Source organism: Chrysemys picta, chromosome 1, assembly GCF_011386835.1.
Source record: "Chrysemys picta bellii isolate R12L10 chromosome 1, ASM1138683v2, whole genome shotgun sequence".
Lineage (NCBI taxonomy): Eukaryota > Metazoa > Chordata > Testudines > Emydidae > Chrysemys > Chrysemys picta.
Window position 1 is genome coordinate 295,105,054 of NC_088791.1, and position 18,361 is coordinate 295,123,414.

At 42.9% G+C, this 18,361-nt stretch overlaps 1 protein-coding gene across 2 annotated transcripts in view; it reads right to left on the bottom strand.

The window, feature by feature from the left end:
• Positions 1-3,224: 3,224 nt before the first annotated feature.
• Positions 3,225-18,361, bottom strand: part of SIAH3 (siah E3 ubiquitin protein ligase family member 3) — a 63,451-nt gene continuing 48,314 nt past the window's right edge. For both annotated transcript variants that reach the window (XM_005287163.4, XM_042842701.2), the window contains exon 2: positions 3,225-4,000. In XM_005287163.4, the coding sequence (XP_005287220.1) occupies positions 3,407-4,000 (594 nt within the window). In that variant the 3' untranslated portion in view covers positions 3,225-3,406. The remainder of the gene's footprint in view (positions 4,001-18,361) is intronic.

An 18,361-nucleotide genomic window follows, 5' to 3' on the forward strand; every position in this document is an offset into this window, starting at 1 on the left:
TAATGTTGGACAGTAACAGGGTCATAATAATGTCTTTGACTCTTTGGGCCTATGTATTACATCAAAATTAATACAACACCACACAGCTTCCTCTGTGTGGCTCTGCAGAAGCAAATACATTCAGAGAACAGTTACTGGTGACGTAACGTTTCTTTCTGAAGGCCAAATCATGCCTTTGGATATCTGTGTGCGTCCCTAATGTCTTCAAATGTTGCCCTTCTTACATCTGTGGTACCCCATTGTCTTCAATGATAACTGAAGACAGGCTTTTGCCCTAACAATTCTTTCAACGAGGCATGTGTCAGAATATGAGAGACAGGTCTCTTTCTCCTAGCTGTGGTGAGTATGTACTGCTCACTGGATGAAAAGGTAGTGAGAACTTCTGTTTGTGTCTAAAGTAAACAGCTCTGTCTCTGAATACACAGATCTCTTATGTAAGGAGATGTCATTTTGACACAGTCACTTTTGGGAGTAGAACCCACATTAATGCATGCTGTCAGATGCTGATGCATGCTCTTATGGTATGTGTGTTGTAGTATGAATGGCATAGAAAACTATTTCATTATCAGGTTCATATGCTTTTACCTTAGCATACAAAGGCCTGGGCTGGTTTAAGCTAGTGGAGCTGTATATATATATATTAAGTTCAGTAAAAGAACATTTGCCTGAGGAGCTGGAGACTCCAGTTTAAATCCACAATATGCCAATGATTTATTTATTACTCTTATTTAAGAAAATGTGCAGCAGTTTCCAGTTTTGAATATTTAACTGTGCATAGAAAAAATAAGCTGCTCTGAAATGCCTTTCATTTTAGTGCATTAATATAACCAGCGCATTCCAACCAGAATTCACTTAGAGCAGAGAACTACGCTACAGCTTACACTGTAGCATTGTGATCCCATTATTGAGCCTGACACTTCCTTTTTAGAAGTCATACTTCATTTCTATCCACTTATGAATGGCAGGCCCGAGCCTGTTGAGGAAATCTTGACTTCTCTTTGATTTTCAGTGCCACCAGCTGGGATAAAATCCTAGGTAAAGAGTCAATGAATGTCTGTAGCTCAGTATTATCTTCCTGGTATTCACCTCAGAATCAGGAAAAAATTAAAGGCAGGGTTCCACCACCGATTTTTACGGGTGAGCAGAGTGGGGCCTGAGGCACACTGTTCAGATCCAGACTTTCCCATTAGTAGAGGGGCACTTGGACCTGGAGATTTTGGCATTGTTTTTACTGGGAAACAAGGCGTGTTCTTAACTTGAGTTAGCTGGCATATGGTAACTAACATGAGTAAACAGCTAGTGATGACAAGGCAGTTTGTAGTTTTCATGTGACTTAGTAGGTCAAAGTAAACCCTAGGTTCATAGACTCATAGACTTTAAGGTCAGAAGGGACCATGATGATCATCTAGTTCTCCCACTCAACCTGCTAATACATATGAAAATTACAAACTACCTTGTCTTAACTAACTTGAGGTAAAATCTTAGTGAACTCAAGCTAAGAATACATCTTTTTTCAAAGTGAAGATGTACCTTTAGTTTATCCTTCTATAAACAGTGATCAGTCACAAAGTTCAACTCCACATCTGGATCTGAACTTGCCTTAAATTTGGGGATACTCAGATCCAGGGTATTGGAGCTGATTCAGTACCAGAAATGGGTCAGAATCAAGAGCTATCACAGAATAATAGCTTTATGAAAAACCCACACATTTTCATGACACTACTCTCACTTGGTTTCCTATGAACACTTTTGAGCAGGGGGATGTATAGAAAAAGGGGGGGGGGATGTAAAGTTGGAGGACAAAGATTCATATTGCAGGTACATATTCCAGCTGTCACTTTAAAATCTGTATTAATGAGTGAAAGCCATGAGGCTGAGGGCCAGGAATACAACAGCACAATCACGCTGCAACACTTATCCTGGAAACTTTTGCGGGCTTTAGATTTCTTTTCTGAAAAATGCTCTTTGAATATTTGAGAAAATAAATGTTAAACAATGAAAGCCCTCATGCTAGATTATGGATACCTTGATTTTTAGAGTCAGATTGATTTTCCTCTAGCAAGCCAGCCACTCTCGAGAGCGATATGAGAATATAACTTAATTTGGTTCAATATAACATCCAGCTGGGTGGTGTTATCTGATTTAAAGGGTTAGATTTCCAGGCCCTGGATCAGTGAGGAGTGAATACTCTGTAAAGGTAGTGGGTTTTTCTTCAAGTGGACAGTGTAATCTAAGGGATGAATGGATCATCAGTGCCTGTTCTATATAATGAGAGGCCAAAGCATGTCCTCTAGGGTGTGTCTACATTGCAGCTGCCTGCATGCCTTCCAATCCAGGTAGATGATACGTGCTAGCTCTGCTTGAGCTAACACAATAAAAATAGGAGGGTGGAGCTGCCCTAGTACAAGCCCACCGAACCCACTGGGTCTGTACTCAGGTGGCTAACACACACCACCACCTGTGCCACAATGTCCACGCTACTATCTCTAGTGTGCTAGCTTGAGCTACTATAGCATATCTGTTTATCCAGGCTGGGGGGCAAGCTCCCAACTGCAGTGTCAACATGCCCTTAGACTATAAGCTTTTGGGGGAAAGAACTGCCATTTATTATATGTTTGTACAGTGCCTAGCACAGTGTGGCCCAACTTGTTTGTGGGCTTTAGTCTCCACCTCATTAGCAGTGTTAAATGATCATGGCTGTTATTGTTGTTAATAAACAATAACTGTGGGATAAATATGATCTGCCTTGATATTAGGTCTATGATTCCCCCTGGCCTTTAAACAGTGATAGTGGCTCCTAGAGGTGGTGGGTCATATGATGCAATGTTCTATGCAGACCATCTGCTGAGGTCTGATGGAGTATTGCATGCTGGAGCTTGCCATCTTCTTGCGTAGTGCCTTAAAGCTTTGGACAGCTGCAAGTTGCTCCATTTTAAGCAAACTAATTGCAGTCCCCCACTTCCTATGCAGTTGCTAATGAGGGACACCCACAAATGGGCCAAGAAAGAACCTCTGTCCCATAGAAAATATTTCACCTTACTACCAGGAACAGAGAGCTTCATTAGTACTTGGTTATTAGGCAGACACTAAAGGAAAAGTATTTGCATAGTGTATCCAAACCAAGGATTCTACAAGTCACCCTGCTGGTTCTTTCCATGCTGGCAGTCTCTGCTCAAGAGATTCAGTGGCTTATTTTGATGGAGACAACAACTTGATTATCACCGTTAAAATGTGTCGTAAAATTGTATTAACAAAACAGCGAATACATTACACAAAGGCCTTAATCACGGGATGTTTACATAATGCCCACTGTGGACAGGTACGAAAGACCACAAAAGACCTGAGACCCCCAAAAAGTCCATTAGTTCTGGCTTTCTCAAGCTGCTGAAGCACAGAGTTTTCTTCTTTACATTTCTGCTTCAGCAGCGTGAACTTTGCTCGCAGTTATTGCAATTCCTATCGCCAGGCTTCCATTGTCAGAGAAGAGCTGGGCCAGTGAGGTGTTAAGGACAAGGCAATCGCCGTCTGATATGACAGAGTCAACGCACTCCAGTACAGATCTCGGGGTAGCTTCCCACTTCAGGCGCCTCTGATTCCTGTTGAGCTCAAGCCTGTAGGTGAAGTTATCGGCTTGTGTGGGGGTGCCAATCAACATCATGGTGGCAAAGAACTGGGGGTGGCCTTCGTATTTCTCCTGCTTCCTGAGCACAAGCAAAAAATGGTGGCCCAGGCAAGAATGCATTATTATCCAATCTGTTGGTGCAGGGAGGTGCATGTCTGTGGCCAGGAAAACAATCTCTGCCCCATGAAGGATGTTGATCCGATGCGTCTGTCTCAGATGTGATACCACCACTTCTACATGGCCTTCCCATTGACAGGAAAACAGAGGGCACATGCAAGGAATCAGTTGCGGGTCATGCACTGTCTCGAGGGGATGGTGGGAATGAAGGCTGCCTTGCTCTGTGGAGGTCTGACCAACTGTATGCCTGTTTGACACATACTGCAAGAAGAAGAGAAAAAAAACATGATGAAAGCTGGGGATACCATTCCAGGTACTGACTTGGAACATACTTACAGGGCCTGGTCCTGAGAGGTGCTGAGCACCTGCAAATCCTATTGACATCAATGGAAGCAGAAGGATCTCAGCACCTTTGAGATCAGACATACCCACTGTGAGCAAGATGTGGACTTGTACAGACAGCAAAAGGTGCCAGCAGCTGTCTCGTTCTGCAGGGGAAAAGATAAACCAGCAGGACTGCAATAAATCATCCTAAATGAAAGTGATGTATGTGTTTTAAAAAGCAATTGCATTAGTTCAAGGGAAACAAATCTGTATTTTGTAAAAAACATGGAGAGTATGGGGCATTTTATGCAGTTATGGCTCCTAACAGGGAAATGCAATATTTATAGCTTTATTACCCTTTAATGAGACACTCTGGCAAACATGTACTTATTTTTAAAAATCTGAAATAACATGTTGCATAACACATAATTTGTGAACCCAAATCAATTTTCATTGTGTATGATGGCCTCAGTATTTTTCTTTATGAAAAAAAAAAAACGTTGTGCCGAAATCTTGCTTTTTTATCCATCTATATATCTAAAGGTGGACACACAACAGATTGAGGCAGTGGCACGATAGCCCATGTACAGAGACACCAGCTCTTGGAGTCCTGGTGATTGTGTCAACATTTCAGCTTTCATTACAAAAAAAAAATACAAGTTTCTATCCTCCTGGTTGTGAAGAAACACTCAATTTATATTTTTGAGTTTAATTGATGAAGTGACCTCTGCCTCAGTCTGCTGGCATCCTGAAACAATAGCTCTGAGCGATAGGAACTGTCTCCTACATCTCAATGGGGAGCTAACTCCAAGATCCACTGCTCTGAAAGGACCTGCCGACACCTCTTCAGCACAGGGTTTTGTGAGTGACAGAGGAAAAAGAATGCAGTGAGTATTCAACCCTTCAAAGTTCGCTTGACGCTAGTGGCAGTTTACTACTTGAAACCCAAGTCTCTTTACCCATTTTCAGCCATGGGAGGTGTTCATGCACCAGCAAAAGCAATGAGAGACAACGAGCATGCTGCTGCAGAACAAACCATGTGCTGAAATGAATGTGTTTATATAATGTTTTGACACTTTGTCCAGCAATACTGTTCATTTTAACACATTTCACCTGAAGTAGGAAACAACAGTATGTATCAGAACAGCTATCACCCGCCCCTCTCCTGATTATGTCTCTAGTAGAACTGGGAATTTATCAGGCCATTTGGAGTTCGCTTGTGAATGTCAAGTTGCTGAGGCCTAACTATCCCAACCTGTCCCACATTCTGGACTGAAGTCTCCTTCCATTATTATTTCCACATCACTTGGACTTTGTCACCCCAGACATCCTGGGGGATATCCACTCGTAAATTGCCCCACTATGTAAATGATCAATATTCACTTGAAAGGCATGATTGTATAGTCCAGGCTTTTCAGGCAGTTGAATTTTGATATGTAACTTCTAAAGCTACAGCGGGCAGAAGACAGTGTTAAATGTGCTGCTGTGTGATTGGTGGTACTCACTGAGACCCTGTACATCTACTTTCTTCGATATTTGATGCAAAGAGTAATGGATCATTTAAACATGTACTGAACCATCTAGTACTTGCTTTGGAGAATTATTACTCCAAATTATTATGTTTGTATTTTGTTGTGTTAAAATCCAAGAATTTAAAATTTCCAACAAGATACTGAACCAAAGACTGATAAATAACCAGCATTGCCTGGAAAATAAAGTAGATCATTATAAACTAATTAAGGTGTCTGCCTTTAGCTGCCTGCTTATCATAGAGGGATGACAGGTTCACACTTTATCCTGCATTTCTTCCTTCTTCTTATTTGGATGAAAGTTATAGTTAATTTAAACCATATTTTGGTGAAGGAGGTTATTGCGACAGGAGATCATAAAAGGCCCTTTTTTAAATCACTGAAATGCTAATTGCTTCATAAAATGAATTCTAATCTCCCCATCTAATACAATGGGTGTGAGCAATTACTTTCACTCAGCAAATTGTTAATGCAACATTAGTGATTATACTAATTAAAACTAATGAACTCTTACTCACATGCTGATAAGCCTCTCAACCACTCAACAAATTCCAACCGTCTATCAGTTTTATTTAACTTCCATTTTGGAAGATGGATCTTAAATTAACCTCTGGAATAACATTCAAAATTAGGTTTTGAAATGTAAAGCTTTATTAACTGTGTATAATTCCTCTCCAAAGATTACCAGAGTCAGAGAAACCATTTCCATTGAGAGTGTAATTGAATTTAAAAATGTATTCTCCTAATTTGATAAGTTACACTAGCATGGTGTATAATGGTAGCTCATCCATCTGAATCGTAGTCAAGGTAAAAAAAAGACATGTCTCTGCAAATATCATGCTATGACAATCATTCTTTAATGGCTCAGAAGCTGGGTAAATAATTTGTAATGAATAATTTAATTCATTGAATTTTACCTCTTCCTAGCTTTGTGAATTTTCCACAAACAAATTGTGAATTTCTCAAATGTATTCAGTATTGGAAAAGATTTGTTATATCATTTCAGTGAAGAATTCCAGGCTGGTATCTTGTTACAGGTCAGATTAGTATGAAATACTGGAACTTCAAGATAGGTTGATTACATGAAGGTCACATGGTGAGTTTCTATTGTCTGACTGGATAACAGCAACCCTTGGCACTGAGTTTCTGGTATGAATACTTACACATATGAATTCAAAATTCACTTCTGCAAATATTTTCCAAGATTTGTTTAAAATCCATAGTCTCAATGAACATTCCTGCCAGAAAACTCATTTGCTAGAATATCTCCTAAAACCCTTGAGATTTAAGTGGTATATAGCCCTTTTGCTGGTTCTACGCACAGGCATGAGTTGCATCCCCCCCACACACACACAAAGAGGCATGAATATAACAATAGTGAATTAGTTTAAGTGTTCAAATGAATACTTATGAACTTTTTCCCATGTTTGACCCACACAAACAGCTTCCTTCTGTCATGTTTTTTTTTTAAGGTAAGACTTATTGGACTGTGGTTCTCTTTAAAAACAAACAATGAAGTGCAATGCCTAACTGATCCATTTGCCAAAAGGCATATTTATAAATACATGGCAAACTCAGCTGAATTACAAAACAAGAGAGAGGACGTTTGGGCTTGTTGTTAGGATGAAGAAGATCCAGGTTCAGTTTCTGTCTCTTCCACACATTTTCCGTTTGAACCTGGGCACATCACTTAATCTCTCTCTGACGCCGTTCTCTAGCTGTAAAACAGGGATAATGATCTTTCCTTTCTTGCACCATTTGTCTGTCCGGACTATATAGACTGTCAATTCTTTGAAGCAGACAGTGTCACCACAAGCACATATACAGCACCTAGCACAATGGGGCCCCAATCTTCATTAGGATCCATTAGCACTACTGGGATATAAATAATCTGAATATTTTAGATCTACACTAATGTATGTGAGAGAAGAATTTGGCCTTTGCTTTAGTAATGACTGAGGACTGTAGGGTTATTCGTTTCTGTTAGCTGACAGGAAAATGAGAACATCACACTCAGTGAGCAGAGGTGACTCTCTCTGTACCTGGTCAATAAGGATTGCTGAAGAAGAGCAACTGCTGTTAGTAATCAGATCTTTCTGGATACTTGTATAACTGGGTTTTATCCAGTGATCACAGCGTGCTTTAGAAACATCAATTAATTCTCACAAAATCCTTGCTTATTTGCTCAGACAGGTCATGGGCCTGATCCAAAGTCAAAGTCAATGGGAGTCTTTGCACAGGGTCACTCAGCAAATCAGTGGCAGAGCAGAAGATAAAACCCAGGAGTCCCAACACCCTTCTCTTCCCAGAAGACTACACTCTCTTTATACTGCCATTTTGGCAGTAGATGGGATTTTTCTTAATTTTTAGTAACGCTTTTGACACAGTCCCATATGACATTCTCATACACAAACTAGAGAAATGTGGGCTAGATGAAATTACTATAAGGTAGGTGCTCAACTGGTTGAAAGACTGTACTCAAAGAGTAGTTATCAATGGTTCACTGCCAGACTGGGAGGATGTATCTAGTGGGGTCCCACAAGGGTGTCTCCTAGCTCTGGTACTATTCAACATTTTCATTAATGACTCGTATAATGAAGTGGAAAAAATATGCAAATGACACCAAGCTGGGAGAGGTTGCAAGCACTTGGGAGGACAGGACTAGAATTCAAAATGACTTTGACAAATTGGAGAATTTGTCTGAAACCAACAAGATGAAATTCAGTAAAGATAAGTACAATATACTACACTTTGGAAAGAAATATCAAATACAAAAATACAAAATGGGAAATAACTGGCCAGGAAGAAGTACCACCGAAAAGGATCTGGAGTCATAATTGATCAGAAACTGAACATGAGCCAAAATGTGATGCAGTTGCTAAAAAGGCTAATATCAATCTGGGGCACATTATCAGGAGTGATGTATGTAAAACATGAGAAGTAATTGTCCCACTTTCCTCAGCATTGGTGAGGCCTCAACTGGAGTATTGTGTCCAGTTTGGGGCACTGCACTTTAAGACAGATGTGGACAAATTGGAGAGAGTCTAGAGGACAACAACAAAAATAAGTTGTTTAGAAAACCTGACCTATGAGGAAACATTAAAAAAAAAACCTGAGTATGTTTAGTTTTGAGAAGAGAAGACTGAGGGAGGACCTTATATGTTTAAATATGTGCAGGGCTGGTATAAAGAGGATGGTGATCAACTGTTCTCCATGTCACTAATGGTAGGACAAGAAATAATAGGCTTAATCTGCAGCAAGGCAAATTTAGGTTAGATATTAGGAAAATCTTTCTAACTCCAAGGATAGTTAAGTACTGGAATAGGTTACCAAGGAAGGTTGTGGAATCCCTGTCACTAGAGGCTTTTAAGAACAGGTTAGACAAACACCTGCCAGGGACATGCAGGTTTACTTGCTCCAACCCCAGTGCAGGACGCTGGACTTGATGACTTCTCGAAGTCACTTGCAGCCCTACATTTCTGATTTTTTGTGAAAATTTAGGTTGAATGACAGCCAAGTGCACCTTGATAAGCTGGAATTTAACAAATAGTGCAGGTGAGAAGCAGACACTGTTCCTTTTATGGACACAAATGACTTGTTTCCTCGGGTGCTTGAACTTTTGTGCTGAATTACATCAGGCTTGGTAGACCCTCGCTCCCATATTTCTACGTGTCAGTTAAGGCAGATAAAGTTCTCTTTGAATTAGACTCCCAGGCCCTCCCCAGCCGCTGCACACCTCATCTATGACACACATCACATGTTGTATATTTCTTCCCAGTTTATGAATGATTTCTAGTTCTAAAGTCCACAATGTCTGAATTTTCTCCCTCATGCAGTTTTGATGTTCATTCATATAATCAGAGATCCACACTTTAAATGAAGTAGCTCAAATAAGGAATTGATTAAATGTAACTAATTTGCTGCTTGTCCTCCACTCTATTAGCTATGCTGAAGAATCCTATTGATGTTCCATTTAAAATCAATGAAATATCAGGTTGTTCCTGATACATCCCAGCAGAGCTCAGAATGTGCATTCTGCATCAAATATGGAACTTGGGACATTCAGCAGCAGTCAAGGAGTTAAAAAGTCACTTTTAGTGTTTAATTAAATGCCATTTAATTATTAAAACCATATTTATTGAGGTTCAATAGTTACAATATAAAAATGACAGACCACTAACAGTTCTTAAACTTTAACAAATATTTATCACAAAGTTATTAAACTTCCATAATAAATACCCTTTCCACAAATGTTTTTTAAGTGAATGTAGCTCTGGTAAAAGTAGGGTGACCAGACAGCAAATATGAAAAATCGGGACGGGGGTGGGGGGGGTAATAGGAGCCTATATAAGAAAAAGCCCCAAAAATTGGGATTGTCCCTATAAAATCGGGACATCTGGTCACCCTAGGTAAAAGGGATAAGCCTATTTAAATCTTGAGATGGTGGGAGGAGCCCCCCAGAACAACATAATGTCCGCCCCCTTCCTTGCTTTGGAGCAAGGACTTGAAATTTGGCAGGGGGCAACCTTTGTGTTAGAGATGTACCTTTTACTGTTCCTGTGACATTTCACTCAAGTTTTGCTAAGTTATAAGCATCTGAAAAATCAAACATGCATATCCTCAGAAGAGACTTGAACAGATAAATTCCCCAAAGATTCCATCACACTGAGCATGCACCAGCCCAAGGCATAGTAGGACTTTCTCTGTGCTGCTGTGGGCTGGATTGGGACTGGGCACCAGTACTAAGAACAAAGAGTCTGTCCCTCATATGCTCCCATCCGCCCCACCCCACCCCCAGATGAGACTGGTCAATTTGAGGAGCAAACTGCCTGATTTGAGTGCAGAGTGGACAAGAACCAGACTTAAGGGGGGAGGCGGGGCGTGTTGGAATGGAACAAGGAGCCATGGGAGAGGATTGGGACTGGAATCTGGGGGAAAACTGGGACTGAATAGGTGTCATGACTGGGATGAGAATAATCTGATTTAGTGGTCAGAGTGAGTGTTGAGCACCTGGTTGAGTCCAATACCAGAAGGTCAGAGTCTGAAAGAGGCCAGAGGGCATACAAGGAGTTGGGTGTCACGAGGCAGGTAGGATCAGGTTACCAGGAGATCAGAGTCAAGCAGCAGGAGCAGGTAGTGTAAAGAAAGCAGTTCTAAACAGGAAAAATCCAGTTGCATGGACAAATTCCTGTTCCTCTGCTCAGTTTAAATACAAGCAGGGAGCCAATCAGGACCCCTAAAGTTCTGCCAATCAGATCATAGAGTCCTCGGACAGAGTTCAGCTTCTTGTTCTAGCAACCAATGGGGGTCACTAGGTGGCAAGTCAGAACTTACTAGAGCCTAAGAACTCTGTGGGCCAGTATTCCAGGCCCCCTCCAGCCCCTAATGCTAAGAGAAATACTGGGAGTGGAACCTTAGAAAACTGGGGATCCCTGGCATAGGGGTATGGGACAAGAGGGGAAGGAAACAGAGTGAGCTGTGGCTTGGTGTATGGTGTGGCACCAGTGTTTTCTGCACCAAGTTCTCCCACTTTGTTGGGTTGATGCCTCTCTTTTTAAGGTTTCAGAGTGGTAGCCATGTTAGCCTGTATCAGCAAAAACAACGAGGAGTCCTTGTGGCATCTTAGAGACTAATAAATTTATTTGGGCATAAGCTTTCGTGGGCTATAACCCACTTCATCAGATGCATGGAGTGAAAAATACAGTAGGCAGCTATAAATATACAGCACATGAAAAGATGGGAGTTGCCTTACCAAGTGGGGGGGTCAGTGCTAACGAGGCCAATTCAATTAGGGTGGATGTGGCCCATTCCCAACAGTTGACAAGAAGGTGTGAATATCAACAGAGGGAAAATTACTTTTTGTAGTGATCCAGCCACTCCCAGTCTTTATTCAGACCTAATTTGATGGTGTCCAGTTTGCAAATTAATTCCAGCTCTGCAGTTTCTCGTTGAAGTCTGTTTTTGAAGTTTTTTGTTAAAGAATGGCCACTTTTAAGTCTGTTATTGAGTGTCCAGGGAGACTGAAGTACTCTCCTACTGGTTTTTGAATGTTACAATTCTTGATGCCTGATTTGTGTACATTTATTCTTTTGCATAGAGACTGTCCAGTTTGGCCAATGTATGTGGCAGAGGGGCATTGCTGGCACATGATGGCATATATCACATTGGTAGATGTGCAAGTGAATGAGCCCCTGATGGTGTGGCTGATGTGGTTAGGTCCTATGATGGTGTCCCTTGAATAGATATGCGGACATAGTTGGCAATAGGGTTTGTTGCAGGGATTGATTCCTGGGTTAGTGTTTCTGTTGTGTGGTGTGTAGTTGCTGGTAAGTATTTGATTCAGAGTGGGGTGCTGTCTGTAAGCGAGGACTGGCCTGTCTCCCAAGATCTGTGAGAATGAGGGATCGTCCTCCAGAATAGGTTGTAGATTCTTGATGATGCACTGGAGAGGTTTTAGTTGGGGTCTGTAGGTGATGGCTAATGGCGTTCTGTTACTTTATTTGTTGGGCCTGTCCTGTCGTAGGTGACTTCTGGCTCTGTCAATCTGTTTCTTCACTTCCCCCGGTGGGTATTCTAGTTTTAAGAACGCTTGATAGAAATCCTTAGGTGTTTGTCTCTGTCTGAGGGATTGGAGCAAATGCGGTTGTATTTTAGGGCTTGGCTGTAGTCAATGGATTGTGTGATGTGGTCTGGATGAAAGCTGGAGGCATATAGGTAAGTCATAGTGGTTGGTAGGTTTCCAGTATAGGGTGGTGTTCATATGACCATAGCTTATTTGCACTGTAGTGTCCAGGAAGTGATCTCTTGTGTGGATTGGTCCAGGCTGAGGTTGATGGTGGGGTGGAAATTGTTGAAATCCTGGCGGAATTCCTCAAGGGCCTCCTTCTCATGGGTCCAGATGATGAAGATGTCATCAATCTAGCACAAGTAGAGCAGGGGCGCTAGGGGATGAGAGTTGAGGAAGTGTTGTTCTAAGTCAGCCATAAAAATGTTGGCATACTGTGGGGCCATGCAGGTACCCATAGCAGTGCCGCTGATTTGAAGGTATAAATCGTCCCCTCACCCACAACTATTTCAGATATGGTGACTATTTATACCTTCAAGTCAGCGGCACTGCTATGGGTACCCGCATGGCCCCACAGTATGCCAACATTCTTTCCTGACTTAACTGAGAGAAGAGTACTTGTTTCAGGAGGCGAGTATCAGGCCTACGTACACAGTGGCCAGCCCAGCTGCGTTGGTGTTTCATGACCTGCCCTTCTATACTGCTGATGTTGGCTGCAGAGAGAAAGCTAATGTTAGTGCGTCAGTCTTCCCAGCAGATCCTAAGAATCCTCCTGAGGCAGCGCTGGAACCAATTCAGCCACTTGAGATGTCGTCTATAGTTTACTCAGGTCTCACGCACATAGAGAAGAGTGGGGATGACAACTGCACTGTAAACCAAAATTTTAGTGCCTGTTTGCAAATCCCTATCACTGAAGACTCGTTTGAGTAGTTTTCCAAAGGATGTGCTGGCACAGCGGATCCTGTCTTCAATTTCTGTGTCAATGCTGGCTGTTTGGGAGAGGTGGCTATCAAGGTATGGAAATTGGTCCACGTTTTGCAGAGGTTCTCCACTGATGGTGATTTGTGGAGTACAAAGAATAGTTTGTGCAGGTGAGGGCTGGTAGAGTACCTTGATTTTCATGATCTTGAGAGAGAGAGACCCAGGCTGTGATAGGCATCTGCAAAAAGGTTTAGGGTACTTTGCAGGTCGGCCTCTGTGTGTGCGAGAATGACGCAGTCATCTGCATACTGAATCAGTGATGCCAATTCTTGTGATCTTAGATTTTTTTTGGAGATGTCGGAGATTGAGGAGTTGACCATCCATACGATACTCAATCCTGATTCCATCAGGAAAGTAGTCACGGATGAGAATCAGGATCACAGCAAGGTAAATGGAGAGGGTTGGCTCAATGACACAGCCCTGCTTGACACCAGTGTGAATGACGAATGGTTCGGTCTCTTAGCCGTTGCACAAAATGGTGGCAGTCATCCCATCATGGAGTAGTCTGATGATGGAAATGAATTTCTGGGGACAGCCAAACCTACACAGCACTTTCCATAGAGCATCACAATGGATACAGTCAAAAGCCTTGGTTAGATCAATGAATGCCATGAACAGTTCCTAGTGTTGCTCTCTGAACTTCTCCTGAATCTGTCGTGCCACGAAGATCATTTCAATTGTGCCTCAGGATGGCCTGAAGCCACACTGTGATTTGGGGAGGAGTTCCTTGGCTGAGCATTCCCCATGCAACCTTTATTTGAACTCCCTGTGCGTATGCAATATGAGATAACAGCCTTCAGTTACATGATCACATTTTTCCAGATGACCCCCACTTCATTCAGTGCACAGATTGGATGGTGCTTACTTAATTCTTTTTTCTTCTTGTTGTTCAATGTGTGACCCTTCCATGAGCTGCCTGAGATAAGCACTGCCTGGAGCCTGCACCCCAAACCCCCTCCTGTACCCCAACCCCCAGCCCCAAGCCCCCTCCCACACCTAAATTCCCTCCCAGAGCCCGCACCCCAACCCCTGGCCCCAGCCCTGAGCCCCCTCCTGCACCCCAGCCCCCTCATCCCCAGCCCCACACCAAAGCCTGCACTCCCAGCCCGAGTCCTCACCTCCTCCTACACCTCACCCCCTGTCACAGCCCGGAGCCCACCTATACCCTGAACCTGTCATTTCTGGCCCCACCCAGAGGCTGCACCCACAGCCCGTACTGCCTCCCACACCCTATCACCCTGCCCCAGCCCAGAGCCCCCTCCCACACTCCGAACCCCTCATTTCTTGCCCCACTCCAGAGCCCTCACCCCCTCCCACATCCAACCCCTTGCCCAACCAAGTAAAAATGAGTGAGGGTGGGGGAGAGCGAGCAATGGAGGGGGTGGGGGGGATGGAGTGAGCAGGGGTGGGGCCTTGGAGAAGGGGTGGGTGGGAGCAGGGCCTCCATAAAGGAGCAGGGCAAGGGGTGGAGCAGGGATGTTCGGTTTTCTGCAATCAGAAAGTTGCCAGCCCTAAGCGAAGGAACATGGCCTGGTGCCCAGGAAGCCCCTGGTGCAGAGGGGAGAAAGGGGGGTAGGAAGACCCCAAATGAACTCTTCTTTCCTTAGCTGATGCAGGCTGCTTAAGGGACAGAGCTCCGCATCTTCTATAGAGAGGTTATGATTTTCTATAAAAAATTGTATAAATGTTCCTTAAAGGGACCTGATCTATTAACTTGTGCCATAGTCTGTGAAATGTGCTACCTCTCCTATGTTCTGCCTGACATCCTCCTTTTCTCTGCTAATATGGGCCCCACCCTGTCTCCCCAGCTATATAGAAACCATCTCCACTTGTTCTCTAATTCTTAGCTCCCATTTGACTCATAAAAAGCTCTGCCACCCACTGTTACACACCCACATGTTATTTACACCTACCACGTAGGGAGTAAAGCTCCAAAGTTAACATGAAGAAACTAGTGATCCTTTTAATTCTGGGCTTCATTTAATTTCTTTTCTGCTCTTTTTAGTATGCTAATGAGATTTTATAAAGCTGTTGGATGAAAGAAAAGAGGGGGGAAAACCCACGATGTCAAAAGCCAAATTTCCATAGCTGAAATTAAGAAATCCAAAACCAGAGCCCATGTTAGAGATTTATTTAAAATTTTAATTACATGAAATCCTATTAATTTATGAATGCATCAGCAGACTATCTTAAGTGCTATATATTAGTCAGAGGTTTGATAGTGGAAGGAGTTATTTTCACCACTATCAACTTGTGCTGAGAGGACAATTTCAAGCTCATTTTGCTCATCTCAGTTTACAACATAATCAGGCATGAGATGGTGACACTGTGCTGCTGGAATGTGTTAACGTTTCTAATGAGGCACCACTGTATATGGAGAGAAATTGCTGTTTTAAGCCTTGTCGGCGCTAGAGTTTTGCACCATTAGTAACTGAACCAGTAGGATCACACAGTCCTGTGTGTCCACACTACTCATGTTGTTTTTGATGCAGGTTGGCAGCAGTTTTGTTCTGTGTTCATGCTAGCACTGTACCATATTCCCTTCCAGGTACCTATCCCTCAGTTCTTGGCCCACTTTGCTGAAGTGGGGGCTTCTGAGAAATTTCAGCATGTCTTCTGGGAGCTATGGGGAGCTGTGGTGGAAGAGCTTAAACTCCCATAGTTCCTCAGTGAAAATCATGTAAGTCCACTGATTACGTTTACGATTTCATCATCCTTTTCTCAAAATGGATGCCAGAGTGAATGTTCAGTTCTGTCCTTCCTCAGTAAGAAAGATGTCTACTGGAGCTTTTGAAAAGCATTTGTGAGGCAGTGGGAATGCAGATGAAGGATTTTCTGTCAGCACCCATCTGATTCATGATGGAGCAATGTTCATGCACCTACCACTGCTGAGTAGACAGCTCTGAGCTGTACTGGTAGTTGATCTTCAGTGGGCAAAGTGTGGCTTTTGGGTGTGCATTACAACCACAGGCAGGTGTGACTGAGTTGTTCTTAAGACCTAGGATGAGCTGCAGTGACTGTGTGACATCAGAATATGGAAAGAAATTATTCTGTGCCTCTGTGGTGAGCTACCCTGATACTGCAGTGCCAGACCATGAGGAGGAGCTCCCCTAAATGTAGACAACTAATGAAAATTAAGAGAGATCACCATCCCTGTAGAATCTGGTTGCCCCGTCTTCAATGTGATAGCTGACAGATTTCTTCATCAAATAGCCACTGAACCAACAAGATTTGTATTGGTAAGTAGTGAGGACCTCATAGAAGACCTGAGTGTAGAGGACAACCTTCATTCGAGTGATCATGAGTTAATTCAGTTTAAAGTAAATGGAAGGATAAATGAAAATAGGTTTGCAACTAGGATCCTTGATTTCAAAAGGGCAAACTTAATTTTTTAAAGGGAGGTTGGGGAATTAGTTAGGGAAATTGACTGGAGTGAAGAATTCAAGGATCTGAAAGTGGAGAGGCTTGGAATTACATTTAAGTTAAAGTTGCAGCAACTATCCAAAGCTGGGTTCCCAATCAATGGGAAAATACCCACAGGGAAGGGTTGCAGATCAAACTGGATGAACAAGCATCTCAAATAGGTTATTAAAAGAAAGCAGAAAGTCTACAAGGAAGGAAAGAAGGAATGGATCAGCAAGGAAAGTTACTTCTTGGAGGTCAGGAAATAAGGGATAAAGTGAGAACTGTCAAAAGCCAATCAGAGCTGGACCTTGCAAAGGAAATTAAAACCAATATAAAATGTTCTTTAGCTATATAAATAAAACAAGGAAAGAAGAAGCACTAAGCACTGAGAATGAGGTGGAGATTAAAGACAATCTAGTATAACCTTTGCCCTCACAGTCTCACCCTTCAGCCCTCACCCTCCTGTAAATCTGAAATCCTCTCCCCCCATTTCAATTCCTGGGGGAAATACTGCAAAGGGTCTAACCATCAAAAGCAGTGAAGTTCTGGAACAGCCTTCCAAGGGAAGCGGTGAGGGCAAAAAACCTAACTAGCTTCAAGACTGAACTTGATAAATTTATGGAGCAAACGGTATGATGGCCCATCTGCATATGGCACAATAGGATATGGCCCATCTGCAATTAGCAAATATCTCCAACAGCTGAAGATGGAACACTAGCTGGGGAGGGCTCTGAGTTACTACAGAGAATTATTTCCCAGATGTGTGGCTGGTGTGGCTCAACCACATATTCGGTGTCTAAATGATCACCATGTTTGGGGTCGGGAAGGAATTTCCCCAAAGTCAGATTGGTAGAGACCCTGGGGTTTTTTGCCTTCTTCTGCAGCATGGGACATGAGTCACTTGCTAGTTTGAACTAGAATAAAAGGTGGATTCTCTACAACTGGAAGTCTTTTTAAATCAAGATTTGAGGCCAGAGGTTATGGGCCTATTGCAGGAGTGGATTAGCAAGGTTCTATGGCCTATGATGTGCAGGAGGTCAGACTAGATGATCACAATGGTCCATTCTGGCCTTACAGTCTTTGAGTCTATGAATCTACAGGCCATATATGCAGCTTTATTTCCATGAGTCTATTATATTGTGGGGTTTTTGGCCAGTCTTTTGATTTTTGAATTCTCCCTTGCCCATCCCGAGAGAGAGACTGTGTGTGTTTCCAATGTTCCCAAATTTATTAATGTGACTTTTTTTGGCCCCCACTGCAGGTGTTCTCACCCCCACATCTGCCCATCCCCTTCACAGCAATTAATTCTGCTCCCCAAACCTTAAATCAATCTTGTCCCCCAGCTCTCCATCCATTCTGTCCCCACATCACCTCTTCCAGCCCCACCTCTGCCTCTCCTGCAACTCCTGGGACTCTTCACCCATCTCCCTCCCAGGCCCAAGATGGGGGAGTGGAGTTGCAGAGTGTTCCCCTTCTTTCCCTTCTAGGCTGGAGGGGGCACTGATGTTGTGTCCATCCCCACTGTAATTCTGGGGGACTGTGCATACCTTCCTTTTCCTCGGCCAATGACACCTTTTCATAACTGACTACACAAATGTGCAGAGATGCAGGTTCAGCTATGCACTCAGTAGGTGCAGGATGGGGATGGAATGTGCATTCAGGAGCTTGAAAGCAAGATAGTGAAGGCAACAGACACCACTGACTGCATAACTTGCATGAAAGCAAAGGAGAAATGTTCCATGGAGTGCCAAGGCAGCCTGGCTGACATCAACCTAGGCACAGCTGGACAGTGGTTTCACCTATTCTATGCACATGCTT